The sequence below is a fragment of the Lepidochelys olivacea genome (assembly GCF_965140295.1).
Source record: "Lepidochelys olivacea isolate rLepOli2 genome assembly, chromosome: 7".
Lineage (NCBI taxonomy): Eukaryota > Metazoa > Chordata > Testudines > Cheloniidae > Lepidochelys > Lepidochelys olivacea.
In genome coordinates this window covers 40,690,187-40,712,813 of record NC_140417.1, presented here as the reverse complement: position 1 = coordinate 40,712,813, position 22,627 = coordinate 40,690,187, and the positions used below count along the sequence as shown (strand labels likewise).

The window sequence follows — 22,627 nt, the reverse complement described above, 5'->3', positions numbered from 1 at the left end:
CTTGTTTTGCTACTTATACCAAAGTAGGAATCATCCTCTGTTTGTGATGCTTCAACTGGTTGCTATGGAGATGATATCACAAACAAATTGTTCCATGAGACATTCATGGCTATTTAACTGATGGATTTTTTTTCCAGTATGCGGTAATTGTGCCATATGCGTAAGGAACAGGCAAAATAATTGATTATTAGGTCTTCTGGTTCCTCCGATCTCCCCCAGGTCCCACCGCCCAAAAAGCAATAGATATGTAGAAATGTATTACTTTATTGAATCACCTGGTTTGCATACAGAAGGCAGAAATGCATTAATATACTGCACAAAAGTAGAGTCAGCAATTTAATTTTTTCCAGGCAATCACTTAATTTCCTTTTTCCCCCCTCACTATTTCAAATCAAATAAAAATAACTTTGTAGAGGCTGAAAGCTTTTGAAAATATTGTCATGCCAGAGAATCACACTGTGATAATTTGTCACAACATTTCTGAACCATACCTGTGCGGTTTGTAAATGTGTCCAAAGAATTTCCTTTCCAAAACACTTGGATCAAGAAAAAAGTGTTGAATAACTTATTGATAAAAAAAAAAGTTTTATTTAAAAAAACAGTTTAATGCAAAAATTATCCTGGATATTTCATGCTTTATAAAAGCAAGTGAACGTAATACATGTAAAAAAAAATCACATTACAGAATATAATATTAAATGCCCTCTTCTTATGCCAATAACGTATAGATCATGAGGTCTATTAAAATTTACATCTCCTTTAATTGATTTCTTTTGCAGAATCTTTGTCGGGTACAACTTTTACACCAGGGGTGAGCAAACTTTTTGGCCCGAGGGCCACATCTGGGAATAGAAATTGTATGGCGGGCCATGAATGCTCAAATTGGGGTTGGGGTGCAGGAGGGGGTGAGGGCTCTGGTTGGGGGTGCAGGCTCCAGGGTGAGGCCAGAAATGGGAGTTCAGGGTGCGGGAGGGGGCTCCCGGCTGGGTTGTGGGAAGGGGTTTGGGCTCTGGCTGGGATTGTAGGCTCTGGAGTGAAGGAGAGTGCTCCAGGTTGGGACCGAGGGGGATCAGGGCTGGGGCAGGAGGCTGGGGCATGGGGGGGGTTCCAGCTGGGGGGTGCAGGCTCTGGGGTGGGGTTGGGGATGATGGGTTTGGGGTGGAGGAGGGTGCTCCGGGCTGGAATTGAGGGGTTTGGAGGACAGGAGAGAGATCAGGGCTGGGGCAGGGGTTTGGGGCACAGGGGTGCAGGCTCTGGGCAGCACTTATCTCAAGCGGTCCTGGAAACAGCAGCATGTCCCTTTTCCGGCTTGGAAGTGGAGGCGGGGCCAGGTAGCTCTGCACACTGCCCCATCCACAGGCACCGCCCTTAGCTCCTATTGACCACGGTTCCCAGCTAATGGGAGCTGTGGGGGAGGCACTTGGGGCAGGAGCAGACTGCAGAGTGGAGTCCCTGGCTGCCCCTACACATAGGAGCTGGGGAGGGGCATGCTGCTGCTTGCAGGAGCCGCGTGGAGCAGCCCTCGACCCTGCTGGAGCACTGGAGCAAGGTAAGCCTCAGACCCCGCTCCCCAGCAGGAGCTCGAGGGCTGGATTAAAACAGCTGGTGGGCCGGATCCGGGCCACGGACCATAGTGTGCCCACCCCTGTTGGTTGTCGGGCTGCTAACAGCAGGTCAGGCTCCTGTACCAAGGGTTGCTGGGTGTCCAGTTTTCAAACAAACACCCGATCGAAAAGGGACCCTCCCTAGCCCGGTGAAAATGAGTGAGTGAGGGTAGGGGAAAGCAAGTGACGGAGGAGTGTCTCCTTGGCAAAGAGATACACCAGAGATGTGGTGCCAGGTATGGCTGAGGTTAGCTTAAATAAGGCACAGTAGAACCTCAGAGTTAGGAACACCTGGGGAGTGGAGATGTTCGTAACTCTGAACAAAATGTTATGGTTGTTCTTTCAAAAGTTTACAACTGAACATTGACTTAATACAGCTTTGAAACGTTACTATGCAGAAGAAAAATGCTGCTTTTAACCATCTTAATTCAAATGAAACAAGCACAGAAAGTTTCCTTACCTTGTCAAATCATTTTTTTAAACTTTCCCTTTATTTTTTTAGTAGTTTATGCTTAACACAGTACTGTACTGGCTTACTTTTGTCTCTGCTGCTGCTTGATTGCTTACTTCCAGTTTCAAATGAGGTGTGTGGTTGACAGGTCAGTTCTTAACTCTGGTGTTCCTAACTTCTAACTGATGGTCTACTGTATGTTATACACAATGCCACCTACTGTCAGTAGAGTATAATACAGTTACCATTCCGTCACAACCTTCAGTCCCCTTTTCCTATCTTCCTTCATTACTATGCTTGTTTGTTTTACCTTACTGACATGGCTGCAGTAATAGCTCTTTGGAATATTGCCCTATGCCTTAGACCAAGGGTTTCTAGCAATTTGTTTTCTTTGTCTCTGAGAATGGAGTGTAGTAATTAAGACCATGCATCTTTAAGAAAGCAAGATTCATTTAAAAGAAATAAAACAATAATTCTAGGTTCCAGCTGGCTATCAGTTAAATTTGATAAGGCATAAATTTGAAGATCAAGTTGAGTCAAGTAAAAAGCTGCCTGTTTTCAGTCCTGGTCTGGTTCTTAGCCTTGCAGTGTCTGAGATCCAGCCTACTCGTGTCTCTGAGATATGGCTGCCTTTCCTCTCAGGAGTCAGTCCTAGTGTCTGGATCCCCTTTGCTTTGTAGGCTATTCATTTATAAACTCTAAGTACTTATGATGTGTTTGTGTGCCAACCTGCTCATTAACATATGAGCTTGGCAGGTATCTTTGGTATGAGAATCTTGACAATAATGTTCACACAAGTGTATTATCCTGGGAAGTGATGACTTCACTGTTTATGTGCCAATATAACTGACGCTGGACACTATCTTTAATGGAAAGTCTCAATTTGCTAGAGCTGTAGTTACTTTCCTTAGTATTTAAAACTTTCATTTTATCCTGTTGAATGAATAATTATTTACCTTCTCCATTCAGTTTTTTTTCTATCCTGCTGTAGCTGGCCAAGTGAAGCTTGTAAATACTCCTTATTGTGGACAAAATGATTTTTCTTTTTCAGGCACTACTTCCATCCCCTTTCCCAATCCAGCGTGAGTTTCCTCACTGAGGATCCCTTTAAAGTCTGTCTATCTTAGAGTTTTGTACTGCCATCACCATAATATCTGAGAGCTCTCCACATAAAATCCATGGCAACAGCAAGGTTCCTAGTGGACTTCATGGAGTCTCTGGCACTTCTCTTTTCATGGGGTTAGAATTCTGCTTCGGGTAGGTTTTTTTGGGGCGGTGGGAAGAGAATGTGCAGAGATGTGAAGGTTTTGGGAATAAAAGGGGTGTTTGAATTTTGTCACTTATAGTGGAAGGGCTTCCTCAAAGAGGAAGGTTGTGTAACATTCCCTAAAGGTGGCCAAACTTTGGATTCACCTAATCTCCTCTGGAAGATTGTTCCGTAGCCAGACCCTTCGACAGAAGATGCTTTGTCCTCAGCTGTTATGTGCTGCTTCTTGGGCTTTGGGATCTGCATTGTTTCAGAGGAGCACAGCTGTCATGGTGGTTCATAGATTGATGTTTGGACTTCGATGTAGCAGAGGCTTGATCCATTAATTGCTTTGAAAATTAGGACCAAGGCCTTAAACTGGCATCAGAAACAAACCAGGAGCTGGTGGGCAGACTTGCACATTGTGTGATGTGGTCACTGGGGTCTGAGCCATGGAGAAGGCAGGCAGCAGTCTGTACCAGCTGGAGCCTGTGTATTTTTTTTTTCACATTCAGCTTCAGATACAATAAACTACAGTAATCCATCATAGAAGTGATAAATGTACCAATCACTGGGGCCAGGGTCTCATCCGGGAGGAAGGAACAAAGTTGCCTAGTAAGCTTGACGTGAAAGAAGACATTTTTAAAAACTGATGTTACTTGGTCATCTGAACTTACCGAGGAGACCAGCCAGGTCCAGGGGCTTTGCACTTCGGTGAATGGAGACTGTATGCATTTGATAGAAGGTAAAGACATCTTGCCCAGCTCTTCCAAGTATTTTCCCTTTCTGACAAGCATTACTTTGCTCTTGCCTGGATTTGGCTTGCTCCAGCTTCTCTTCATCCCAGAGATAATTTAGGCATTCTGACATTTTAGTAGTGGCACTGGCTGCTTCAGTTGAGAATAAAATATATAGTTGAGAGTAATCAGCATATTGTGACCGGATAAGCCCATGGTGTCTCACTATCTCTTCCAGAAAAAAGAAAAGGAGTACTTGTGGCACCTTGGAGACTATCCAATTTATTTGAGCATAAGCTTTTGTGAGCTACAGCTCACTTCATCGGATACATACTGTGGAAAGTACAGAAGATCTTTTTATACACAGAAACCAAGAAAAAATGGGTGTTTACCACTACAAAAGGTTTTCTCTCCCCCCACCCCACTCTCCTGCTGGTAATAGCTTATCTAAAGTGATCACTCTCCTTACAATGTGTATGATAATCAAGGTGGACCATTTCCAGCACAAATCCAGGGTTTAACAAGAACGTCGGGGGGGGGGGAAATAATATGGCTCCAAAACACACACACACACAAACTCACTCTCCTGCTGGTAATAGCTCATTCAAAGTGACCACTCTCCCTACAATGTGCATGATAATCAAGCAGGAGAGTGAGTTTGTGTGTGTGTGTGTCCCCGGGAAAAAAAGGGGGGGGGGTGAGAAAGCCTGGATTTGTGCTGGACATGGCCCACCTTGATTACCATGCACATTGTAGGGAGAGTGGTCACTTTGGATGAGCTGTTACCAGCAGGAGAGTGAGTTTGTGTGTGTATGGGGGTGGGGGGGTGAGAAAACCTGGATTTGTGCTGGAAATGGCCCACCTTGATTATCATGCACATTGTGTAGAGAGTTGTCACTTTGGATGAGCTGTTACCCACAGGAGAGTGAGTGTGTGTGTGGGGGGGTGGAGGGTGAGAAAACCTGGATTTGTGCTGGAAATGGCCCACCTTGATTACCATGCACATTGTAGGGAGAGTGGTCACTTTGGATGAGCTGTTACCAGCAGGATAGTGAGTTTATGTGTGTGTGTTTTTTGGAGGGGGGTGAGGGGGTGAGAGAACCTGGATTTGTGCAGGAAATGGCCCACCTTGATTATCATGCACATTGTGTAGAGAGTTGTCACTTTGGATGGGCTATTACCAGCAGGAGAGTGAGTTTGGGCGGGGCGGGGGTGAGAAAACCTGGATTTGTGCTGGAAATGGCCCAACTTGATGATCACTTTAGATAAGCTATTACCAGCAGGACAGTGGGGTGGGAGGAGGTATTGTTTCATGATCTCTGTGTGTATATAAAGTCTGCTGCAGTTTCCATGGTATGCATCCGATGAAGTGAGCTGTAGCTCACGAAAGCTCATGCTCAAATAAACTGGTTAGTCTCTAAGGTGCCACAAGTACTCCTTTTCTTTTTGCGAATACAGACTAACATGGCTGTTACTCTGAAACCTGTCATTGTAAGGAGAGTGATCACTTTAGATAAGCTATTACCTAGAGTGGGTTTGTGGGGGGGGGGGGGGGGAGAAAACCTGGATTTGTGCTGGAAATGGCCCAACTTGATTATCATACACATTGTAAGGAGAGTGATCACTTTAGATAAGCTATTACCAGCAGGAGAGTGGGGTGGGGGGAGAGAAAACCTTTTGTAGTGGTAAACACCCATTTTTTCATGGTTTCTGTGTATAAAAAGATCTTCTGTACTTTCCACAGTATGCATCCGATGAAGTGAGCTGTAGCTCATGAAAGCTTATGCTCAAATAAATTGGTTAGTCTCTAAGGTGCCACAAGTACTCCTTTTCTTTTTGCGAATACAGACTAACACGGCTGTTACTCTGAAACCTATCTCTTCCAGTTGTCTCATGTCAATATTGTAGAGATGCAGAGATAAAGGACCCTAAGGACAAGGGTCTTGGAAAGGAGGAGCAATTATCTATTGCTCTTCTGAGTTCTGCTGAAGAGCAATGATTGGAACCGCTGTATTGCTGAGGCCTCTACTATAGGTTTGTTAATAATACCCTTTGGTCCACTCTGTCAGTCTAATTAAACCTTCGCTGTTCTGGCTTAGTGTTAAACCTGAAGAAAGTTGTTTGTATATTTATCTTGGTGATTGCATTAAAGGGTGGCAGTTGAATTTAAATTTCAATGTATTGATAAATCCAATTGATATCCCATATAATTTCTTGACAGACTGCATCAAATCCATCAGAGTATACAACGCAGCATGCTTTTGAGAGCAGTATCTGGGGTTTATGGGAAAGCATTTAATTTCTAAGATTTGCAAGCATTTGTGGGAAAATAATGACTTTTGTAATAAAAATTCTAGCAACACTCAGGTTCCGATAAAATTTCCTACTCTGCGTATAAAAGTCTCTGGTACATATTGTCCATGTCATAAATATAAAGGGAAGCTTAAACACCTTTAAATCTCTCCTGGCCAGAGGAGAAACCCTTTCACCTGTAAAGGGTTAAGAAGGTGAGACAATCTCGCTGGCACCTGACCAAAATGACCAATGAGGAGACAAGATACTTTCAAAGCTGGAGGGGGGGGACAAAGGGTTCTCTCTGTCTGTGTGTTGTTTTTGTCAGGACCAGAGCAGGAATGCAGGTCAGAACTCCTGTAAAAAGTCAATAAGCAATCTAGTTAGATATGCGTTAGATTCTGTTTTGTTTAAATGGCTGATAAAATAAGTTGTGCTGAATGGAATGTATATTCCTGTTTGTGTCTTTTTGTAACTAGAGAGATTCTCTGTTTTGAATCTGATTACCCTGTAAGGTATTTACCATCCTAATTTTACAGAGGTGATTCTTTTATTTTTTCTTTAATTAAAAGTCTTATTTTAAGAACCTGATTGCTTTTTCATTGTTCTTAAGATCCAAGGGTTTGGGTCTGTGTTCACCTATGCAAATTGGTGAGGATTTTTATCAAGCCTTCCCCAGGAAAGGGGGTGTAGGGCTTGGGGGGATTTTGGGGGGGAAAGATGTTTCCAAGTGGGCTCTTTCCCTGTTATATTTGTTAGACTCTTGGTGGTGGCAGCAATAAAGTCCAGGGACAAAAGGTAAAATAGTTCGTACCTTGGGGAAGTTTTAACCTAAGCTGGTAAAAATAAGCTTTGGGGGTTTTTCATGCAGGTCCCCACGTCTGTACCCTAGAGTTCAGAGTGGAGAAGGAACCTTGATAGTCCAACATTCCTGTATGACAAGTTAAAAGGTACATAATTAAAGTCTAGGTAAAAGGCCACATATGAGGAAGGGAATTTGTAAACCTTCCTTTTGGGAAAAGCTAGGAGGAACACACTCCAACAGCAAGGTGATCAACTGAATTGGACAATCATTCAAACCCAAGCCAGAAACATATCCGCACAAATACGCACGCATGAAACAGAAGCGTTTTTAAATTGGGTCTCCTGCAAACATATATTTCTGGTTGTTCTCCACTTTTCCATCTGTACTTCCTATACACACAACATCCAGTGGCACTGTGACTCTTCTTTCAGCCAAGAAGGGCTGGACACAGCTCACCCAAATGCTTAGTGCATGGCCAGAACTGTTACTGGAAATGTTGCAAGAAGGTTCCTCCAGAAGTTTAGCACACTGCTTCTCTCCTGTGGGCCTGTGCAGTGAGGACCTGAGCTCAGCACCAAGATTTGTACCCTTTGGCAGCTGTCCCAAAGCTGCCGTTAGATGTCCCAGCCTTGCCCATTATATTTGATGGCACTCTCTACAATCTACTTTTTAAAAAATTGTTCACTTTTCAAACCATTGTATATATTTAGATCTCGTAAAAGTAAACATACTACTTTGGGGTACTATATAATTAATAACTGACAGTAAGGGGTTTTATTTAAATAATGTGTCCTTAAAAGTTTCTGAAAACATGTTTTAGGCCTCTGCTCAGAATACAGGGACAAAAGAACTATTTTGCAAAACGAAAAGTTTAAAAGTGGCAAATCTGCTATCCTGTCTAATATGCCATAGGTGATGAAGCTTGCAAGTCTACTTTGAAAATACAGTTTATTTGAATACTAATATATTTGGGCATTTTTTTGTTTCCATGGCACTTGAATCAATTGTTTTTAATTTGTTCACAGGATTACCTGGCACTGCTGCAGATCTAGAAAAAAGAAAGCTTATTTTTGGGCAAAACTTTATACCTCCAAAGAAGCCAAAAACTTTCTTACAGCTAGTTTGGGAAGCGCTACAGGATGTGACTCTTATAATCTTGGAAATTGCAGCCATCATATCTCTGGGGCTCTCATTTTATCAGCCGCCTGGAGAAGGGAATGAAGGTAAAAACAGTTTATACTTATCTGTAAATTTCACTGGTGTTGAGTTAAATGTTTTTGTTTGTTTGTCTTCCTATGATACTAACATGAGATTTTTTTTTTAGGTCAGCGTTTTTGTTTTCTTCTAACTCCTAGGACTATTACTTAAAATCTGAGAGATAACATTTTTCTAAGGATACATGAACTTGCATTTTTCTTGCAGAGCTGTAAGAAGTTGCTGAATCCCAAGACATGCATTAAAATATTTAAAGAAAAATCCTAACTTTCTTATAAAGCTTCTTTGAAAATGTCTTTTAAATTCTCTGTCATGGCCATTTGAGCTCAGCTTTAGTTTATGCATTTACTCATCTTGGAAGACCATTTACCAAATAATACAGAAGGAGCATGTAATCAGTTTATGTACCAGTTATGTCTTATCATCCAGCATAGATCCATAGGGGCAGATCCTCAGCTAGTGAATTGAGCTATGACAATTTACACTAGCTGAAGATCTGACCAATTAATCATTCACTCACTGACCTTCTCTAATGCTACTTTTTAAAAATCTTTTGGCCATTAAGCTCTCAATAAGCCTAATTCAAAGAGAAATGAGAGGGACTATGTCATGATCCCATGCTTTACCTACAGATCTTGTACTGCAGTGTCCTACTGTGGTATTGGTAGAAAGTTTTAAATTGTTTGTGTGTCTGGAGAATTCTCTCTAATTCTCATACATAAGAGAGTGGATCCCCTCCACATTTCCAAACTACCATGTCAGGCAAATGATCCACGGTTTTTTTGTTTTGTTTTGGGTTTTTTTCAGTTCTCTCATAGACCAGTGGAGCTACATGAGACATGCTTTGTAAAATTATGTGAATGACTTGGCAAATGTATGAAGAATGTCTTCCTCTAAATATAGTCTAGAAATGCTGTTTCATTCGTTTCACTGTCCTTTGGCTACATTCCTTAAAGACCTTTCTTTCTTTTCCATTCACATGCATATATACAGTGTACTATACACTATGTACATATTTTTATCATTTATTATTCCTTTATATATAACGAGATATCCTTGTTGCATACTAATGGTCTGCTCTTTCTGGAATCTTTGGCAGTTTTGCCAGTGACTTTAATGGGAGTGCAGTTTGAGTCCTAGGTGAGAAAGAAGTTAGATAAATTTCTTTCCCAACTGAAACAGATATTAAAGGGTTTTTTGCATTTTTAATACTATTGCTGTATAGTTTGACATTGTGATGTTGCTTGTATGAAGGATATATAAAACTAGGATTCGATCCTGCAAACCCTTTATTCGCATGAGCAGCCTTTACTTGCTTGAGTAAGGATTTGCAGACTAGGGCCCCATTTTTATTTGTAATTTATGAAGAAAAAAATCTTTGAAAATACACTTATGACTGATTTTTTTTTGTTGTGTGCCATCAAGCTATGAATTTTGCTTTGATACTGTATTTAAAATGTTCAGGATTCCCATGGGAATCAGTCACATGTCTGAGACACAGAAGATATGCTGGAAAACTCAGCAACACAGCATGGGGAAATGGGTTCATGTTTTACCATAACAGTATTTGATTTAAGTGTTCTTTAACATGTTTGCCTTCCCTAGGTTGTTAGTAACATTTTGTTAGAAGGATCTGGCTACCGTGACAAAGTTCCTCTCTGCCTTAGTGGGTCCTGCGCTTATTGGTGGATTTGCTTGCCTCAGAGATTCACGGCAGCCCTCAGTTTGGCCACTTTTACTAGTGGCTCAAACCTGCTGGTCACTCAGCTAACCTCATCACTGGCCAGCATGGGAAAAAGAAAGGAGAACAGTCCCCGCAGTTTCTGCTGATCCACCATGTGGGTCAGAGAACAGCCTAGAGACCTTCCCCTCTGGTGGAACCCACAGTCCAGGTCAACTCCTCCTGGTTCTGACCAGGAGTTAGGAGGATCTGGGGGGAACCCGGGCCCACCTTCTATTCCAGGTTCCAGCCCAGGGCCCTGTGGACTGCAGCTGTCTAAAGTGCCTCCTGGAACAGCTTTCACGACAGCTACAACTCCCCGGGCTACTTCCCCGTGGCCTCCTCCCAATATCATCTTTATCCTCACAACAGGATCTTCCTCCTGGCATCTGATAATGCTTATTCTCCTCAGTTCTCCAGCAGTACGCCTTCTCACTCTCAGTTCCTAGCACCTCTTGCTCCCAGCTCCTCACACGCATGCCACAAACTGAAGTGAGGTCTTTTTTAAACTCAGGTGCCCTGATTAGTCAGCCTGCCCTCACTGATTCTAGCAGCTTCTTAATTAACTCCAGGTGTCCTAATCAGCCTGCCTGCCTGAATTTGTTCCAACAAATTCCTTCTTGTTCTGGAACTGCCCCTGTTACCTTACCCAGGGAAAATGGACCTGCATAATCTGGGACTAATATATCTGCCTTCTATCACTCTCCTGTACCGGATCCCAATAGGATCACTCTCCTCTAGCCATCTGGCCTGACCTTGTGACATTACGTTTACATGGGGAAAATGTATCATGTTAGTAAAAGTGTATTAATCTGACCTTTAAAGTATGTTGTAAGGCTTCCCTTTTTCCTTCAGACATTTAAAAATGAGGGGAAATTTCTTTTCCGGGGGGATGTCTCAAATTACTGGACTTATATAAAGTCATATAAATAAACAACTAACATGTTAAACATGATTTTGCTCTTACTGTGGACAAGAGCAGCCATTTTTAAAAACATGTTAGCTGGAGATTTAAAGCATAATTTGTCTCTATATTAGGTGTTGAGTAAAAAGAACCTATGAGGTCTTTTAAAAAAATATTGTTATAACCTAGTTAAGGCCCCTTCATTTCCAGTTTTTATTTTTATTTTTTCCCCAAGGATTTTTATCTATGTTTATTTCAAAAACTAAAGAATGGATGAAAATCAATGCAAAAAATTAACTTCACAGTTTGCGGGGTAATATCAGGGTTATTATTGGGGAGCAGGAGGACAGAAGAAAAGCAATCAATAGAGAAAAGTAAGAGTTTATTGTTTATGAAACTGTTATTTCTCATCTCCATTACAAAAATAAAAAATAAAACTCCTTGTTAAAACAGTTATTTTCAGAAATGCAGTCATATGCAAGGATGGCTTGGTGTCACAGGAAAGAGATCAAGGAGCATAAGCAAGGAATAGTACTTCAACAGAACCCCCATCCACAAACCATCTGTCTTGTCACAGAGGTGGGCCACAGAGGCTGGGAGCCAGGAGAGATCAGATCCCAGTCACTGAGGTAGAGACCTGTCAGCAGCAGGGGGACCCTCCGCACTGCAACTCAGCTCCACTCCCCAGTGCCACTGGTGGATTGGAGTGACTGTTCCCGGCCCGGGCACAGGAAGGGATTCTGACTGGCAAGTGAGGCAGACGGGGGCTTCTCTCCAGGCAGTGACACGTTCCCAGGCCCAGCTATTCACAGGAGTGGGGATTTGTGGGGGTGCCCTGCATTCACAGGGAGGAGTGGAATGGGTTCCCAGCACTCACAGGGGAAGGGGGGCCCTGGGTCCGGATACTCATAGGGGAAGAGGGAGTAGAGAGAAGGGGTCCTTGGCATGCATGGGGATAAAATGGGGTGCCAAGCCCTTGGAGGGGGGAAGGGAAATGGGTCAGGCAGGGGTCTAAACTCATGGGTGCAGCCTCCTTATCCCTGTGGCCCATCGCTGCAGTAGTTGGTGGTCTTGGCAGGCTCCCTGATTATCTTGCTCCCCCACTGTGCAGCTGCAGCAGGCACCAACTGGCAGTTCTCCTCCTCTGCACAAGCACACGAAGGTAGCTAGGGGAGATGGGGAGACAGAGTGGGGAGACGGGTCTGGAGAGCTTGAGCAGGTATAAAATCCGGGTAGAAATGGCAAAAATCTGGTGTTTTCAAAATCTGGGAATTTTTAGGAAGGTTTTTGGTAAAAGCCAAAACAAAGGGCCTTAACCACTCTATTGACAAATTAATGTGCTTGTTTCTTGAACTGAACCTTGGGTCATATCACACAAGGACATGCCAAGCTACGTGGTAAGATGAGTATGTTTGCAAAGTGGTGGTTCCTGCTGCACTAGCTGTCATGTGAAGATGATTAAATACCTGCGTCAGTTTTCTATGATACTTGTCAGTTACATTTGATTTGCCTAGGGACTATTGCTCGAACAACATGGAAAACATCATTGCGCCATTTTTCTTATTGTATGGAGCTTTTAGAAGTCCCCTTTACCTGTGTTCTGTCAATTGGCTGCCCTCATTTTCCTGAGATTCCCTGGGCAATGCTTTCCAAAGAGCAATAGGTGTAACAAGGATTTTATAATCAGTGACTAGGATAATGGATCAGACACCCCCAAGCAGAACAAGGATCCAAGTTTTACTCCTCTACTGAACCTTCCCAGTAACTTAATGTAGTAATTGAAATGGGCATTGTCTGAAAGCAACAGGAACTACAAAAGCTGTGAGAAACAGAGTTTCTGTCCAGTAGGAAATCCTATTTCAACATTCATTTTTGTTCTGAGCTGGGGCAAAAAAAGTGAAATATTTAAATTTTTCACAGGATGAAAGATTCCAAACCAACTTATTTATTTATTTTTGGAAATGGGAGTAGTAGTTTGGGTGCCTGATGCCTTCATTGTTCCTATGGACTGGGCTCCCTGGCCAGACTACATCTTCCATAATGAACCTGTAAGCATATGACTCCCATGATGCGCCACACTACTCAGTCAGTTTTGCATCATGGAAGTTGTAGACCAGCCAGGGATCACGGCCAATAGGAGGGAATGGAGGCATTAGACAGCTCCCAAAATGCACCATCACAGGAAAATACAGTTTTAATGTTGAATTGACACAAAACAAAATGTTCCGGGTCAGTTTAACAAACTAATATTTCAGTTTGGATCAAATTGATCCAAAACAATATACTTTTCTTTTTAATGGTTCCTGATGAAAAATTGAAATTTTCTGCAGGAAAATGTTGATTTTTAATGGAAACTCCATTCTCAGTCAAAATATTTCCAACAGAAAACGCCCAACCAGCTCTCATGATTGTGCTGTAACTGACATTAATGCTCCTCGCCTCCCTTGTTGAATTTGTAATTGAACACGTTTCTATGTGTAAAGTTAAGGGTACCGTGGTAGTTTTTGAAAGGGTTTGTCATGTTATGATTCCCATGGAATTAAGGAACATGGGGAGTCCTATAGAGCAGCCATAAGTACAACTGTCTGCTCAAGGCAATAATTTGAAAACCAACAGGCTACCGATGGCCTTTTATTAGGGGTGAGTTAATGTTTTGGGCTGAAATTCAGGCAGGTCTGAAACTCCATCCAATTCTTCAACTGAACTGGAGTACAACATTTTGTATAGGTCCGAATCAGTTTGTGTAAGTGAAATCCTGTTCCTTCCAAGCTTTGACGCTAGGTCTGCAGGGGCATAACAGTTGTGGCAGACACTTGGCTGGGCTTCAGTGAGTATGAAATACAGTATAATACAGTGGAAGTACAATGGATACCGGGACTTCCCTGTACATGTTATAGGTATTGTGACAAAGCTCTGTCCTTGCCTCCGTGGGTCCCACGTTTCCTGGTGATTTCGCTAGTCTCAGAGGCTCACTGTGACCCTCCACATAACCCTTCTCTCTCTAGAGACAAGGGTCACAGTCTACTGAGCCATTTTCATCATAACCCAGTGAGGGAGATGAGAAGTTATCCTTCCTTGCACAGTCTCTGTTGTCTCCCAGTCTCAGTGATTAATCAGGGGGCAAAGGTTGGGGAGGAGCCCGGGCCCACCATCTACTCCGGGCTCCAGCCCAGAGACCCTAATAGTATCAGCTATGGTAGCTGAGCTTTTAGAAAGATAACATGTACAATTCCCTGGGCTACTTCCCCCATAGCAGCCCTCACTTCCTCAAGCTCCACTTCACCCTTACCTCAGGGCCTCCTTCCTTGTGCCTGATATGGTGTGTACCTCTCAGTCTCTCCAACAGCACAACTTCCTCCCACAGCTCCTGACATGCACACCCACCTGACTAACTGGGAGGCTTTTAACTAGTTTCAGCCAGTCCCTAATTGGCTTCAGGTGTCCCAATCCACCTAGCCTTCTCCCTGCCTTCTGGAAAGTTCTTAATTGGCCCCAGGTGTCTTAATTGACCTGGAGCAGCTGCCATTTCACTTATCCTGGTACCAAGGATTTGTTTAGCCTGGAGCTAATATATCTATCTCCCACTACTTTTCCATAGCCATCTGGCCTTGCCCCGTCGCAGTACTAATATTAAGAGAAGGATTTTTAGAACAGTAGAAAATTAATGATGCATCATTCCTTCCAGACATTTCAGAGTTCTATTAGGGAAGTGTCTTTTCATGGCTGACATTTTGGTTTCCTTAATTCAGAAGTCAGTGGTTTTATTTTCTCCTTTGCAGGCCAGCTAGCTTATGGGAAAGGTCTTTGCTCTGAGTTTTCTGCCACAAGAGCACATTTCAGAGATTTGTGGGGTAGTAGATAGAGGAGAATAGAGGCATCAAGGGAAAAATCAGCAATGTCACATAGTCTGGTAAAAATCCAGGGACTAAATTGAGGTTTTTACTCACTTCTCTGCATTTTGTATGTGCAAGGAAATGAAGTTTGCACACTGCTCTGAGCAGTGTCTACAGTCACACTACATTTGGTCCAAATATATACCCACTTCTGGGGGCTTTAGTTATATTTGTGACTCAAACAAGCTTTCACATCAATCTTGTCTGATCTTGGGGTCCATGCACAATCATTTCTGTCCTAGTCCCCAGTTCGCTCTGCCTAAAGAGTCACTTCTACTTCCCTCATATCTAGGATGGAGTTAAAAAGGTGATCCTGCCATAAAGAATCAGCAATAAACAGCCAGCATTATCCGGCATGGCTTCAACACATGCTGACAATGTTCTGCCCCAGAGAAAGCTCTGGGAGGCTCATTTTCCCTACTACGCGGCATGCAGGGGACGTGTGCAGGCTGCTCTCTCCTTTGTTTGGAAGGAAATAGCCCTGTATCCTCCAGCTTCCTCCCCAATGGGGAGGAATCATGCTCTAGGCTTTACAGCGGGAGCCATACACTCCCATTCATTCCCCTAAATCCAGAGGCTTGATAATCCCTAGCTCTCAACCAGGGAGTGTGGGAGAGGAGGGGAACAGAAGGCTCCCCACTATGCACCTACACAAATGCCAGGGACAATCTGGCCATGTATTGTATAATTTTCCCTATCCTTGGCTACCCCCACTTTCCCCTTCCCCCAAAACCACACCAACAAACTTAATCTAACACCTGATGCTTTATGTGTTATGTATTTGCTTTAGTAGTTGCAGGTGGCAGGCCTTTGAAGTCTCTCACTTCTCCAGTACCAAATTCTTATTGATCTTTTTCTATAGTTAGTGCTAAGACTACAAACTTATATTATGTTTCCAAGAAGTAAACTCTCTGTGGACTCTGTTCTCTCTGATGGTTTGTCTGAGTTTTCATTTCTCAGATGAAATCAACTTATTCTTAAATTTTGTAAATGCTTGCTGGGGAAGCCTTGGATTCGATTCTCATGTAAGCTAACACATCATCTACCTTGAAGAAACAAATACTTGTAATTTAGGCAACATGTACATGTCAATAGTATGTAGTCAGACATTGGAAAAAAAGCTCATTAAAACCAAATACTGTATTAGAATGCATGCAGTATATGCCAACATGAATATATTATTATTAATTTTTATTACCTTAGCACCTTGGAGCCCTTGTCAACCAGGACCCCTTTATCAATAAAGACATCATATGTGACATCCTTAAACAAGTTAAATTAGGTCCCAGTGGATAAAGAGTTAATGAGAGTTGTTGAAGGGGAAAAAAAGTAAAGGCAGTAATTAATGAGCCATTTCTTTAGCCTGTGATTAAATAACATCAAATAAATAAAACAGCTGGGAATTCTGAGCATCCCCTAAGGAATTTCAGTTCATGTAGTTGGAATTGATGCACAAAGTGTTTAAGTGAATTAAGACTGAAATTACAGTAGTCAAATTTATAGAGCATTACCTTCTCTTCACCCAGGCAATCAGCATACAGGGTTTTCCCATAGTATATAGCATTTTAATTTTGCTAAAACGATTGCATAGCTCTCAAAACATGAGGAAACTTTAAATCACTTGAACTAAAGGAGGCTACTTATGCTTAAAATTAAACATGTGTTTAAGTGTTTGCTGGATTGAGATCAGAGTACTCAGAACCTTGTGGGATCAAACTCATATTCTAGGATTCGAGAATCAAAGTTTCAGAGACTGATGCAAATTACTTAGTGTTCTCCAGCCATTAAAACAAATTCCTGAAGTTTATTAATGTAAGAATAAAAAAGTAAGCACTGGAACTTACCAAGGGAGCTTGTCATATCCCCATTGCTGGAGGTGACTAAGGACAGGTTAGACAAACATCTCTCAGGGATAGTCCAGGTATACTTAATCCTGCCTCGTGGGGGCATGGACTAAATGATCTTGGGGTCCCATTTCTATGATTCTGTAATGATTGGTCAGTGTATGAACGAATCAAATATGGAGGAACTAAGATTGGTACACTGAAGAAATTAACCTTCAAGTCTGTCTTTTATATAAAACTCTAATCTGTTCTTCTTTTAAATCTTCTATTTTTGAAAGTATTGACTGCCTAAAAATAACCATATTCTCTTTGTTTTATAAGGCCAGTATTAATGTTGTTCCAAAATACTACCTAAATCACAAACATATATTTATATCATACTCTTTGGTCGAACCCCACCAGTACCAGTGCCAACTTCAGGACCCATTTTACTGGTTCCACAGCATACAAATCCTCTATAGACTATGCAGATACTGAAGGAACTCTACATCTACATCAAATTAATGTGCAAGTTATAATTCTTTTTGCACAGTGAAAATCAATAGATGCTTCAAGTATCTTATCCACTAAATGGTGACAGCATAAAGTAAAATTAGAGGCCTTCCCATAATCTAAGGGTATGTCTACACTACGAAATTAGGTCGAATTTGTAGAAGTCGGTTTTGTAGAAAGCGTTTTTATACAGTTGATTGTGTGTGTCCCCACACAAATGCTCTAAGTACATGTAGTCGGTGGAGTGCGTCCACAGTACTGAGGCAGCCGTCGACTTCCAGAGCGTTGCACTGTGGGTAGATTTCCCACAGTCCCGCCACCCATTTGAATTCTGGGTGGAAATCCCAGTGCCCGATGGGGCTAAAACATTGTCACGGGTGGTTCTGGGTACATATCGTCAGGCCCCCCTTCCCTCCCTCCTTCCGTGAAAGCAAGGGCAGACAATTGTTTTGTGCCTTTTTTCTTGAGTTACCTGTGCAGACGCCATACCACAGCAAGCATGGAACCTGCTCAGCTAACCGTCACCATATGTCTCCTGGGTGCTGGCAGACGCGGTATTGCATTGCTACATAGCAGCAGTTTATTGCCTTTTGGTAGCAGACAGTGCAGTATGGCTGGTAGCCGTCGTCGTCGTATTCCTGGGTGCTCTTTTAACCGACCTCGATGAGGTCAGGGGAGCCTGGGCAAACATGGGAGTGACTCAGCCAGGTCATTACCCTTTTAAGTTTCGTCTCATGGCAATTCATTCCTACCGGCAGTGCACTGTCTTTTAATCTGCAGCCAGCAGAAGACGATGGCCAGCAGTCATACTGCACCGTCTTCTGCCGAGCACCCAGGAGACGACGATGGCTAGCGGTCGTACTGCACAGTCTGCTGCCGGCAAGATGTGTAAAGATATATGAAGTGGCTCAAAACAAGAAATAGAACAGATTTGTTTTGTATTCATTTTCTCCTCCCTCCCTCCATGAAATCAATGGCCTGCTAAACCCACTTTTGAGTTCTGTCCTTGAGGTTTTGAGATCTATCCTTGAGGGGGCCATTCTGTTTCTCGCAAAGCCATCCCCTTTGTTGATTTTAATTCCCTGTAAGCCATGTTGTCAGTCGCCCCTCCCTCTGTCAGAGCAACGGCAGACAATCGTTCCGTGCCTTTTTTCTGTGCAGACGCCATACCACGGCAAGTATGAAGCCCGCTCGGATCACTTTGGCAATTAGGAGCACATTAAACACCACACGCATTATCCAGCAGTATATGCAGCACCAGAACCTGGCAAAGCGAAACTGGGTGAGTAGTCGATGTCAGCGCGGTGACGAGAATGATGAGGACATGGACACAGACTTCTCTCAAAGCACGGGCCCTGGCAATGTGGGCATCATGGTGCTAATGGGGCAGGTTCATGCCTTGGAATGTCAATTCTGGGCCCGGGAAACAGGCACAAACTGGTGGGACTGCATAGTGTTGCAGGTCTGGGATGATTCCCAGTGGCTGTGAAACTTTCGCATGCATAGGGGCACTTTCATGGAACTTTGTGACTTGCTTTCCCCTGCCCTGAGGCGCAATAATACCAAGATGAGAGCAGCCCTCACAGTTGAGAAGCGAGTGGCAATAGCCCTGTGGAAGCTTGCAACGCCAGACAGCTACCGGTCAGTCGGAAATCAATTTGGAGTGGGCAAATCTATTGTGGGGGCTGCTGTGATGCAAGTAGCCAACACAATCAAAGATCTGCTGATATCAAGGGTAATGACCCTGGGAAATGTGCAGGTCATAGTGGATGGCTTTGCTGCAATGGGATTCCCTAAGTGTGGTGGGGCCATAGACGGAACCCATATCCCTATCTTGGCACCGGAGCACCAAGCCGGCAAGTACATAAACTGCAAGGGGTACTTTTCAATAGTGCTGCAAGCACTGGTGGATCACAAGGGACATTTCGCCAACATCAACGTGGGATGGCCGGGAAAGGTACATGACGCTTGCATCTTCAGGAACTCTGGTCTGTTTCAAAAGCTGCAGGAAGGGACTTTATTCCCAGACCAGAAAATAACTGTTGGGGATGTTGAAATGCCTATATGTATCCTTGGGGACCCAGCCTACCCCTTAATGCCATGGCTCATGAAGCCGTACACAGGCAGCCTGGACAGTAGTCAGGAGCTGTTCAACTACAGGCTGAGCAAGTGCAGAATGGTGGTAGAATGTGCATTTGGACGTTTAATGGCGCGCTGGCGCAGTTTACTGACTCGCTTAGACCTCAGCGAAACCAATATTCCCACTGTTATTACTGCTTGCTGTGCGCTCCACAATCTCTATGAGAGTAAGGGGGAGACGTTTATGGCGGGGTGGGAGGTTGAGGCAAATCGCCTGGCTGCTGGTTACGCACAGCCAGACACCAGGGTGGTTAGAAGAGCACAGGAGGGCGCAGTGCGCATCAGAGAAGCTTTGAAAACCAGTTTCATGACTGGACAGGCTATGGTGTGAAAATTCTGTTTGTTTCTCCTTGATGAAATCCCCCGCCCCTTGGTTCAGTCTACTTCCCTGTAAGCTAACCACCCTCCCCTCCTCCCTTTGATCACCGCTTGCAGAGGCAATAAAGTCCTTGTTGCTTCACATTCATGCATTCTTTATTAATTCATCACACAAATAGGGGGGATAACTACCAGGTGGTGGAGGAGGGAAGGACAATGCCACACAGCACTTTAAAAGTTTAAAACTTTAAACCTTATTGAATGCTAGCCTTGTGTTGCTTGGGCAATCCTCTAGGGTGGAGTGGCTGGAGGCCCCCCCCCACCGTGTTCTTGGGTGTCTGGGTGTGGAGGCTATGGAACTTGGGGAGGAGGGCAGTCGGTTACACAGGGGCTGTTGTGGCGGTCTGTGCTCCAGCTGCCTTTCCTGCAGCTCAGCCATATGCTGGAGCATATTAGTTTGATCCTCCAGCAGCCTCAGCATTGAATCCTGCCTCCTCTCATCACGCTGCCGCCACCTTTCAGCTTCAGCCCTCTCTTCAGCCCGCCACCTCTCCTCCCGGTCATTTTGTGCTTTCCTGCACTCTGACATTGTCTGCCTCCACGCATTTGTCTGTGCTCTGTCAGTGTGGGAGGACAGCGTGAGCTCAGAGAACATTTCATCATGAGTGTGGTTTTTTCACCTTCTAATCTTTGCTAGCCTTTGGGAAGGAGAAGATCCTGTGATCCTTGAAACACATGCAGCTGGTGGAGGAAAAAAAAGGGACAGTGCTAGTCTCTCCCCCCTCCCCATGGCTAACAGCGGGGACATTTCTGTTCAGCCCAGGCAAACAGCCCAGCAGGAACGGGCACCTCTGAATGTCCCCTTAAGAAAAGCACCCTATTTCAACCAGGTGACCATGAATGATCTCATTCTCCTGAGGATAACACAGAGAGATAAAAAACGGATGTTGTTTGAATGCCAGCAAACATACACTGCAATGCTTTGTTCTACAATGATTCCTGAGTATGTGCTACTGACCTGGAGTGGTAAAGTGTCTTACCATGGTGGACGGAATAAGGCTTCCCTCCCAAGAAACCTTTTGCAAAGGCTTTGGGAGTACATCCAGGAGAGCCACGAATGCAAGGGCAAATTAATCCTTTTACATGCTTGCTTTTGAACCATGTATAGTATTTTAAAAGGTACACTCACCAGAGGTCCCTTCTCCGCCTGGCGGGTCCGGGAGGCAGCCTTGGGTGGGTTCCGGGGGGTACTGGCTCCGGGTCCAGGGTGAGAAACAGTTCTTGGCTGTCGGGAAAACTGGTTTCTCTGCTTGCTTGCTATGAGCTATCTACAACCTGATCATCATCATCTTCCTCGTCTCCAAAACCTGCTTCCATGTTGCCTCCATCTCCATTGAAGGAGTCAAACAACACAGCTGGGGTAGTGGTGGCTGAACCCCCTAAAATGGCATGCAGCTCGTCATAGAAGTGGCATGTTTTGGGCTCTGACCTGGAGCAGCCATTTGCCTCTCTGGTTTTCTGGTAGGCTTGTCTCAGCTCCTTAAGTTTCACTCGGCACTGCTTGGGGTCCCTGTTATGGCCTTTGTCCTTCATGCCCTGGGAGAGTTTGACAAGTGTTTTGGCATTTTGAAAAGTGAAACGGAGTTCTGATAGCACGGATTCCTCTCCCCATACAGCGATCAGATCCCGTACCTCCCGTTCAGTCCATGCTGGAGCTCTTTTGCGATTCTGGGACTCCATCATGGTCACCTCTGCTGATGAGCTCTGCATGGTCACCTGCAGCTGGCCACGCTGGCCAAACAGGAAATTGAAATTCAAAAGTTTGCGGGCCTTTTCCTGTCTACCTGGCCAGTGCATCTGAGTTGAGAGTGCTGTCCAGAGAGGTCACAATGGAGCACTATGGGATAGTTCCCAGAGGCCAATACCATCTAATTGTGTCCACAGTACCCCAAATTCTACCCAGCAAGGCCGATTTCAGCACTAATCCCCTTGTCGGGGGTGGAGTAAGGAAATCGATTTTAAAAGTCCTTTAAGTCGAAAAAGTCTGCCGGGTGTATCACCAGTGTGTCCGATGGCCACTGATGCGCACTCACAGCATACAACAGTGGTATCAGTTGATCCCATAACATGCCCGTCTGTGTGTCCCAACTGAGTAATGCTTTGCCACCGAATCCCAGCTGGGAGCCCTTGGGCAATCTGGATGCATGCCTATGCACCCAAAACACAATACTGTGCCCACAGATCCACACCCTTGTGTGTATAGCCGGCTGTCCCGTATCTGAAATGAGAACACAACTGATTAATGTTGATTTTCCACCTGTGGTCTTACATACGTTTGGTATGCATTAGACTACCAACACCCAATTGCCTGAATAGCATCTGCTTCCATACCTATCTGCGCTGCTGCCATAGTTGCCCCTATTCTGAATGAATGGGAACCAAATTCATGGGATGGCAGCCCCAACATTGTTAGCCCCTGTCTAAACATGGTAATGAATTGATATGCCCTGAGGAGACTCCTGTCTGTGTGTACAAAAAGGGGGCCGTCTCCCTTCCACCTTATTGCCATGTAGGCCCTCAACACCCGAACGGGGCAGACCCCAGGCTTGCCACCTTCCCATAGGGTAACAAATGCACCCTGGCCAACTTCATCAGTCTTTGACCTTCACAAGTGTAATATCACAGCATGCTTGTGCCAGTTTATGTCACGAAATTCCAAAGCACTTCCCATAGAATCCCTGATGGACCCAGGAACTAACTTACTGGTCCTGAAACCACAAAAAAAAAAAAGCTGTCAAGAATGCTGCCCTGAAGAGGGACACCTCCTGTGCATATGACACTGAGGATGTGAAGGAGCTCCCTGAGTGTGGAAACCCTGATGGGATGACGGGAATCCTCCCTGGGTCCACCTCTATATGACCATCCCACCAAAAACGTTCGAACAAAGAAACCCCCACAAGGATCTGG

The 22,627-nt window shown here is 44.1% G+C and overlaps 1 protein-coding gene across 5 annotated transcripts in view; it reads left to right on the top strand.

Moving 5' to 3' along the window:
- The window catches only part of ATP2B2 (ATPase plasma membrane Ca2+ transporting 2), a 340,359-nt gene that overhangs the window by 111,642 nt on the left and 206,090 nt on the right, over positions 1 to 22,627 (top strand). For all 5 annotated transcript variants that reach the window (XM_084633885.1, XM_084633884.1, XM_084633883.1 and 2 more), the window contains exon 2: positions 8,161 to 8,358. In XM_084633885.1, coding sequence (XP_084490011.1) covers positions 8,161 to 8,358 — 198 coding nt within the window. The remainder of the gene's footprint in view (positions 1 to 8,160; positions 8,359 to 22,627) is intronic.